The 9,440-nt window shown below is 45.0% G+C and overlaps 1 protein-coding gene across 1 annotated transcript in view; it reads left to right on the top strand.

Annotated features, from left to right (window-relative positions):
• Window positions 1-657: 657 nt before the first annotated feature.
• FRMD4A (FERM domain containing 4A) overlaps window positions 658-9,440 on the top strand; it is a gene marked incomplete at both ends in the record, with an annotated part of 383,738 nt that continues 374,955 nt past the window's right edge. Inside the window, one exon of the mRNA XM_082485576.1 lies at window positions 658-702. Within this exon, the coding sequence (XP_082341702.1) occupies window positions 658-702 (45 nt within the window). The remainder of the gene's footprint in view (window positions 703-9,440) is intronic.

Here is a 9,440-nt window from a genome sequence, read left to right as displayed (position 1 = left end):
CGTTGCTCATGTCTGTATTATGCAGGCGTCTGCTTTCAAAAGCAGGCGAAGCAGGGCTTTGCGGGAACAGAGAAGAGGTTTGACCCTGTTGGAAGCGGTACGTTGCGATATTTGACGTTGTTTCTGCGCTAGCATCGCCAGGGCAGGGAGGAAGACGCAGAGTCAGGGGCATGGCAGTTTTACGCAACCTCGGCATTTATTTAGGCGGAGGAAGGAGAGTGGCAATTAAAAGCAATTAATTATAGTCCGCATGCTGGGGCAGGGGGAGGATGGCTTGGACCTAACCTGTCACGTAGGTGCTTGATACACGTCCTCTGTTGCTGCTACTCACTGTGGCGGCGTGCGCCTGAGCTTTAAATATCCTGCAGTTCCCGATATCTTGTTTCTCCAGCAGGCTCTCCATTTCATTTCCCTCCTCTCTCTAGTGTAAAATTTGGCCTAGCTTAAGCTTCTTTCCCTGGCTGAGAAGGTTATTTCCTTCCCTCCTCTCCTCCCCACCCCCTCATCCATCCTCTCCTCCTCTTGCAAATGCTCTCCGACCCTGATTTGGGGTTTCTCTCCCTGCAGTTAGCTGTGGGCTCTGTGGATGCTTTGCCGTGACGGAGGGCCGAGGGCTGACCGAGTCGTGGGGAGGATTTGTATGTAGGAAGAGAGGAGATGGCTGTGCAGCGTGCTCCCGAATCTGCTCTGAGCTTGCTGATGGTAAGTGCTTGCTGAAATCCGTTCGGGAAGGAGGGGGTGTGGGGGAACGAGGGGAGCTGCACCACAGGGATTCAGGGCACCAAATCCACGGGAGGATTTTGCATGAGTCGCCGCTTGGCTTGTACGGGTCCCGGGGAACTTTGCAAAGGGCTCATGTGGTGCTTGCATGGAGACTTTCCTCCCGTGATGGGTTTTAATGCATCTGGACCAAGGTTCAAAGCTCGGCAGCCACGGCAGGATTTTGAAGTCACCTTTCCGACAGAGCTGACACTTGCGTTCGGGGTTTATCCTGAGCTGTAGTTTTTCATTTTGTTCATTACGTCGGTGTCTCGAATTCTCACGTCCTTCTGCTTTCTCCTGCTTTTGCCCTCGCTGACTGCGAGACAACTTAAATGATGAGAGGGAGAGCTTGATTTCTCTGTTGGCTGAGGGGCATGTTGTTAGCTGTGACCAGGTACTCCGATGCTGTGTCATTTGGGGAATGGTCCTCCAATGCAGTGAATCGCCATTCGCCTGGCTGCAGAGTGTGTCAGACCTGCTACTGACTGCAGACCACGGGCTAATGACTCGTATTTATCTGAGCTATTTGCTACAACGTGTTGAGCCACTGACCTACTTCTCAAAGTTCTGCATATTTATAATATTTTAAAGAAGATTATTCAGCAAAACACGTGGCTGAGTCCAGAAACATGCCACTGTCCTGCTGCAATTAAAATAAACCCTTTTGGTGGGGTATTAGAGAGGTTTTTTAGCTTTACTGATTTTTTTTTCCTCTCTCCTACTCTTTTTGCCATTTTCTATGCAGCAGCATCAAGGATGGTTATAGTCTAAGATCTCTGCTGGATGTTTTTCTGCCTAAATGTCATGTTAATGTTTCCACTGGAGATTTGTTATAAGCAAAGAGCATGTGTGTGTGTACGTGTGTGTGTGTGAATGCATAAATGTATATGCGTTATATATATATTTATATAATTATTATTGCTGATCTCTCTTCTGATTGTATTAGGAAGTGGTCCCTACCGCTCAGAGATGTGATGAGTTTAGTAAAGGGAACACTGCAGGGTGATAGCCCCGTAGTGCCTAAGGTTGTTAACAAAGGTCAAGTTGAGAAAAGCAAATTTTATGTCCATTACTCAAAACGTTAAACATGCTATTAAGCCTCCGCATGGTTTGTTTTACGTTTGCCAGTGACTGACTTGCTGTGTAAGCTCATTTTATTTCCTCTTGCTTACCTCCAGCCTTCTTGGCTTTTTAAATGGCCTCTTTCTATTTCTCTTCCAAAGGTAAATTGATGGGGGCCTGTCACCCCTGTGTCATTGCTTGGGCTGTACATGCTTTTGGTTTCACCACCCTCTTAATTCTAAAGTTAAACCTCTCCTTCCCCCACCTCTGTACTCCTTGAACAGACCTTGTCAAACTCTGGTACAGTGCCAAGCAGCCCACAATTTTTCTCTCTTAAAACACGGCTTTCTGCAGCTACACGGCCTTGCCCCACTTGTCGTTTTGAGGTTGGTCAAGTGTTTCTAACAGCTTTGGTCCATAGCCTGGACCCCTTTGGCCTCCTCACTTCGGGCATAGCCCAGGGCAGGATTGTTGTGGTCTCCCAGCCCTGTGTGGATGGGATGGACTGGGTTTGGGGTCCACAGCCAAAGGGCTCCCTACCTTTGACCCCATGGATGTGTGGGGCTGGTAGTGGGCATGTGTTTCTGGGTTGTGAGAGGACTCGTGTAACTCTTCAGACTCTGCTCTGGGATGGTCTGGTACTGGAATCTGGTTATGGGTGTGGCAAAAGTGATTTGATATGTGAAAAGCTCCACTTTTTGCCAACTGCTTCTTTTTCCTTAGCTTTTTCTTGGGTCGTGAATCAGTTTAGTTAACTATAGAAACCTCATCCTTTCCCCTCCGCTCTGCCGTGGCTTTGATTGCATGCTTGAGCAGGCTGCCCTTGAATCAATAATAAATTCTTGCATAATTCATCCCGCAATGAGCAGCTATAATGGCTTCTCTTCTTAAACTGCCGCCCTCCAGAGATTACAGGATTAGATTTCTTCGGGAAGACCACAGAAGTAGCTTTTAATACTTTGATTGGCTTTCTCCATTGAAGGAGTTTTCTTTTAGCAATGAGGAGTATTTCAGTACTGCATTTCCCCTGCAATAGGATGCACACTGTGCATCCAACCATCCACGTTTTATAAGACCTGATCATTATCAGCATTTGGCAGTGCTGCATCATACTCGGTCTGAAAATATCTCCTTCTCAGTGGGGTACCTCAAAGCACTTTGTGTTGCAGGTAAAGAAACCAAGGTACAGAGACATTAATTGACTTCCCTGGGGTTTGATGCACTGAATTGAGTAACCCAAATTAGGAGTTTGCTCATCCCAAACTCCTTTCTGGTCAATTAAGAAAGATGGGCATCTCCAGGGCATGGGGTTTCCTTCCTATAGAAGGACAATCTGTAGGACGTGGGTATCTAGCATCAGTATGACCCAGCAGAGAAAGCTGCACGTGGGACTGTGTGGCATTTCTGGGGGCCAGCTGTGATGCCAGCTCACAATGATTTACCTGGGCCTGGTAAATGCTACCCAGGACATGGAGTTGACATGGTCTGAAGCAGCTTCCAGACGGCAGGTCAGCGGGGAGTTGCACATTGCCCGTGAAACCATTAGCACACCGGAGGGTCTCATCAAACCTGCAGCCTTAGGTGGACAGGACCTACTTCAGTTTAGTGAAAAAATATTGACCATATCCAATGAATTGATCTAGATTGTATCTGGTTTTATTTTGGTCTTGTTTTCTAGACAGTTTAATATTCAGGTGGGGTTTATTTTCCCCCGGTTTTAGTGATTTTTTTTTGTTTTCTCTTTTTTCTCCCAGGCCAGGGAAAAGGTTCAATGAAGGAAAATTTCAGTCTTAAACACATATTTTCTTAACATAAAGATACTGTTTTCATACACAGACTGCAATCTGCAAATATAACTGCAACTTGTCCATCCTGGTAAATGACTTGTATTACAAATGGCTCTGGATTGTGCCTGGTCTGTAGGATTCCTGCCTTTACCTTGCTCCAGAGATGACAGCGGATGAGGGATGTTGCCTGGTTCAGCATGGAGGAAATTGGGCTTGAACTGTGCCCAAAGTGGCTCTGCCTGTAGCATTATCAAATCATTAAAACAGAGCTTCCTCAGCTTCTATGGACCAAGGGGAGGGAGTATCTAAGCATGAAATAGCAAATACGATGTCTTGTTAGGAATGATAACACCTGCTGTTTGAAGATCATTAATGTTGATGGGAGTAAGTGCAATACCGGTAGGATTTTATGTCTATCTTATTAATATATTGTAAAATTTTAAAGCTGCAGATGTATTGATTGTACAGATTTTAACAGCACAATAAGTTATGATACCTGGTGTCTCTTGAGACAGCATTACTGCGTCTCATGAAAATAGATCTTAGGGACTTGACCTTCAAACTACCATAGGTCATAACATTAGCACTAATTAATCTGTGTTAAATGGCAATGGAGGTTCAGTTGAGCAAGGTATACAGCTCAGTGTATACCAATTAATCCAAACTGATCTTAAAATGGTAGGGAAGAGGAGCATGGTTTTCTGTTTCCAGAAAAGCTAGCTCGTCTCACCCCTCCGTCAAATTGAAGATTTACTGTTTTATCATCCAGCTTTGCTCTCTCGGCTGTATATATAAATTATTTTCTTGAAGAAAAAACAATGTACCATTTAGAAAACAAGTACACTTGCAAATTAATGGTAACTGCTTGTGTTCGGAGGAGCATCTTTCATTTTAGGGGACTGTGTGATGTTTTCACACTCTAAAATTCATTATTTTGTGTCTGAGTTGCATTCAAAGCTGAGGTTGGAATAGACGTGGATGTGAGATATCCTAGGTGACCCTCACTACATAGGACTCAGTTACCTCTATAGTTCAAGGGGGAAAAGGCTGCCAACAGGGGATTTGGAGCATTAACTCAGACCATGGTCTTCACAATGCCCAGACTGAAGAGTGAGAAATTGGCCACCCAGCCCACCATCGGGGCTGTCGGCCTTACTGTTTCCTTGTTCTACTGGGTTGAAGGCATTGCAATGGATGTCCAAGGCAGACACCTGCAACAGGAGGACTTGTGAAAACCGCTCCATTTCTAAACCTTAACATAAATAATTGGCATCTGAGTGTCACTGTCCACTGAAAATTCCAGTTTGCTGCTGTGCTTCCAGTCCTCCTTTTAAAGAGGGTTCTCCTGAATCATCCTTCCATCCCTGAAGCAAAGCTACACTGGAGTCCTCAAAACAATGTGAAACTCCTCGATCTGATAATTCTTCTGAAATGTAGCACCGGACTCTGTAGGATCGCCCTTAAAACACGCTCAGAGATTTAACTGTATCCTTACTAAATGCTATGAGGGCCATGCCCTGCTTGGTTGGCTCCTGAGGTGTTGGACTTGACAATGTTCTGGATATTTCATAAACTGTTTCACAGGTTTGACTGCTAAGTTTTTATGGCTGAAGCCTGACCACTTGAAGGCAAATTTGGTAACTAACTTAAAAGATAGAGAGCTTCTAAGCCCCATTTCAACCTAGGACTGACCCCCCCACACACCATAAAGCTGTGTTCTGTCCCACTCAAACCTCTGGACAGATTGCAGCAGCACAGCTCGGCTTGGAGGATCGTATTAAAGCCTTTGGGAGCAGCAAGGTTACAGTGAAAGGATGAGGTAATTTTCTGCCTCTCTCATCTCAGGCTTAAATTATCCCTATGTTGACAGTATGCAGAAGCCGTTGACATTCAAACCTCCTTGCTGCGACCTTGTCTACAGACCACGTTGACCTGGAAGGCAAGCTACGCTTGGCACGCTCCTTCCACAAAAACAAAACCCACCCGTTTCTTGCCATTGCACGGGGTAGGGTTTAACGCAGCTCTCATCTGATGCTGAAGCGGTGAGACGTGTCAGCAGTGCGTGACCCATGCACGGGTCTGGGCGTAAGCAGCAGTGCTTGGGAATGAGTAACGCCTTCCCCCGGGAATCGGCTGCTCTGCTGACATCTGGCCCTCTTCAGCTTCGTGCCCAAAATGAGGTCTGTGGGGATACTTGAACAGTGAGGGGAGGTGATTATGCAGCTCTCTCTGTGCTCCTTTTGCAGATATTTCCACCGTGCAGGTGTGTGGGCTTCACCCACAGCCTTCCCAGAAGGTCTGGGTGGGAGACAAGGATGCGCCGTGGCACCCGAAGTTTACCAGGAGGAGCCGTGTCGGCAGGAATCTCCCTTCCTCCCCGGCTCCTTCCTTGCTCCAGCCAGGCAGTAATTTGCTAATGGGCTTCACAAGCAGCAAATAGCTGAGCTGTGCTGGTCACTCTTTTGGAGGATGGGATGAGAGTAGCAAATTCCTGCTCGGTGCTTCGTGGCTGCTTGCTACCGTGGACCCAGAGCTTAGCTATTTCTGGTTGATAAGTTTCCCTGTAGCACTGAATTGTATCTGAACTTTACTCTATGCCTCCGTAAACATGCAGTAAGACTTCAAACACGGTGATTTAATTCAGCTGAACGAGATTAAACACTCCCTGGGATTGCTCTTGGCTTCCCTGTGGTGGATGTCACCTTTTACCTATCTGAGCTGCAGGACTACAAAATCGTTATCCCTTCAATTCTGCTCCGGTGCATGCCATCAATTTTCTGTTCCTCGTCCCACTGCATGAACGTGCTGTAGAAGAAGCAGACCATAATGTTTGCACATCTGAATCCTCCCATTTATTACTACGCTCTAAAACAGGAGTAAGAGAGATTACTGGTTTATTATCTTTTTTTTTATTATTATTATGAATATGGCTTGTGCCTTTTATTCCAGCTGCGCATTCTGAATGACTGATAAAATTATCTCATCAGAGATGTGGCCATTGATTTTTTGGTTTTTATGATGCTGTAGACCGTTGCTATTTGTAGAAGAGAATTAGTGGGGACTTGAGTAAATGATCATTATGATTAATTGGAGCCTTTCTACAATTAGGAGGAAAGTAACATATTAACAGATTGAAAAGATCACTAAATTTGACAACTCCTTTTGACAATATATAAAAGAATAACGTCATTCTGACTTTTTAAAATAAAATGCATTGGAAAACTTGACTGATATCCCTAAACCAAAACAAAAAGTTAAAAATGCTGTAATTGCCACAATTAAAATGCAAGGTTATGAATACCTACTAATACATAGGAAGGACTTGTAACATTGCGTGATTGCAATTTTTCAGTTCTTTGCCTTCTGGTTATGAATGTCATGCTTCCATAATTACTGTACTTGTAACTTCTCAGCATGGTAACTATCCAGCCCCCTGGCAGGCCAATGTGGTTAGCACTTCAGGGCTCAGAGACGTACAAACGTCCCGTGTGGATCCTTCCTTGGTACATCCCATGAAGATTTTTGTAATTTGGCACCTATAGCTGTTGTGCTCAGGTGGTAGGTTCTGCAGGTGCCCACAGAGTCTGCAGAGTCAGCACCAGTGATAGCCACTTCATTTCATGTGTGTCACTGAAAACAGAAGCCACCAGCTGGATGTAGGGCCAGTCAGAGGGAATGGACTTAGTTTTGGGGTCTCCCCAGCCGGCATGCTGTCCCCGGCTCTCCACAGCCACTGTAAATGCTGCTGGGGAATGGGCGTTTCTGCCCCAAACACCACTGACAAACCTTGGGTGAACATCTCCCCTGTGCCCCTCCAGGCAGATGGATCCATTTTGCCCCCACGTCTTAATTTTCTCTGCTTTTAAATGTCAACAAGCACAGAAACTTTCAGGAGCAAGTTGAAATCAGTCATTTCACAAACAGGTTTTAATGGCACTGAGCATCATACTAACCTGAACGCATCACCACCTTCAAATGATGATGATGGTTGGATTCGGTGATCTTAAAGGTCCTTTCCAACCTATATGACTCTATCATATGAATTTTCTTGCTTAAATGAATTCTTGGATTGGCCTGAAGCTGAAACTCTCAAAGCACATGAGGTGAGGGTCCTGCGTGCCTTTTTGAAGTCTCATATTGTATTAGGTGGTCCTACTGAGAGCCCTGTTAGCACGTGCTTGCCCAGCAGCAATGCCTGAGACCAAGTGGCATTTCCAAAGCCCTGATGGAAGGCAGTCCAGTACCAGATCTCTCTCGAGAAGCATCCCAGACATGAAAAGACCCAGAGAATTGTCTGTCTATTTAATGGAAACAAAAGCCATAGTGAATGCCAGAAACCTATTTAGAGGAATGGATCTGCACATAAAATCTTATCAGTTTTTCACATCCTTCGTGGGATTAGCGCTGGTAATCCCCAAATTAAAGCCAGCACTTCCTTGTGCTAGTTCTAGTGCCTGGCTTTACCTTTTCAGGTCTCCAAAAAGCTAGTGATGGTGCTGAAATTCCAACAACTGACCAGGAACGATGAGACTTGAGCCCACAGTGCTTTGCTTTCAGGGCATGTTGCAAAAGCCTTGCTGAAATAATAAAACGTAAGGAATGGAAGAAAACCGGGAGACCATAAAGCTGGGTGCAAGAACAATCTACCCTGATGTTCTTTGTAGAGTTACAGAGATATTGGGGCACCACGCAATTTGGAATAACAGAATATACCTTCCCCTTCCTGCCCTTACCCCAACAGACGCTGCCCACATCTTGTCAATGAAGTGTTGCTCTCTGCAGTGCGTCCGTCACTCTCCTCCCTTCTCTCAATCCATTTACGGTCACCAGAGAGCTGAAAATTATTTTTACAGTGGTTTTGTTAGTGCAGAAGCAGAATTCACACAGAGCCTTGCTCCACAATATTTTTCTATCTGTGGGCAGGCTGTGATGATCCTCATATTGCAAGACACTCAGCTTTGGCTCCCCATAATTTGTGTGAAGTTAATGGAGGAGTGTTGTATAACACATGTTTGGCTTAATATAGGTTTAAGCTTTTCTTAATCTAATATATAAAAGTAAAATCCACGACAGCTTCACAGTAAATAAGATTGAAATGTTTTTCATTTTTGAATAATATGAGGCTAATTGAGCCGTAGTGGTCAAAGCACATTGTATTTCCTGGTAATTAATTGCTGGCTGCGATAGTTGACTGCATAAAACTATGCCTTGGGCCATTAACCCCAGGTCATTAGTACTCAAGGAAATGTCTAGTGAAGGTCATTATTACTGCAGTTATATAAGCTATTGTAATAGAAAAAAGTTGGCATGAGCTTTTCAAAACCCCATTTTCACTCTTCTGGTCTCATTTCAGAGATCTGGGAGCCAAGACTCTTCTCAGTTATTCTGCATGTACATTGATTTTCAGGGGATTAGAGTTTGCCCACTTTCTTTAAAACAGCGACCAGTTAATTGAAGTGTTTGTGAGGATGATCATCTGGCTTTACATGGACAAAAATGTTCGCCTTCCCAAAGGATTGGCACAGGTTGTGTTCTTACTGGCAGTCCCAGGAGGCTGGACGACGAGTGAGTAGAAACCCAACCGATCCCTGGTGTTGACTTCTTTAGCAGCAAGGCATGGCCACTAGGCACATGGCTGGGGGGCAAATGGGGCCGTTGTTGCTACGTGTTGGGCCAGTGGTGTTTGTGTCCTGATATCTCAGGCCTGGATTGAGTTTCCAAGATTTTGGTGATGGACCAAAATCAACCCTCTCATGAAAAACAACCTTAGTTTTAGTTATCCTACAGCCTCTAGAGGGGATTGTAACTTCCAGCTCAAGCAGGAGCTAT

This window comes from Vanellus vanellus (genome assembly GCF_965231255.1).
Source record: "Vanellus vanellus genome assembly, chromosome: 1".
In the NCBI taxonomy this organism is placed as follows: domain Eukaryota; kingdom Metazoa; phylum Chordata; class Aves; order Charadriiformes; family Charadriidae; genus Vanellus; species Vanellus vanellus.
This window is presented reverse-complemented; position numbering and strand designations above follow the sequence as displayed.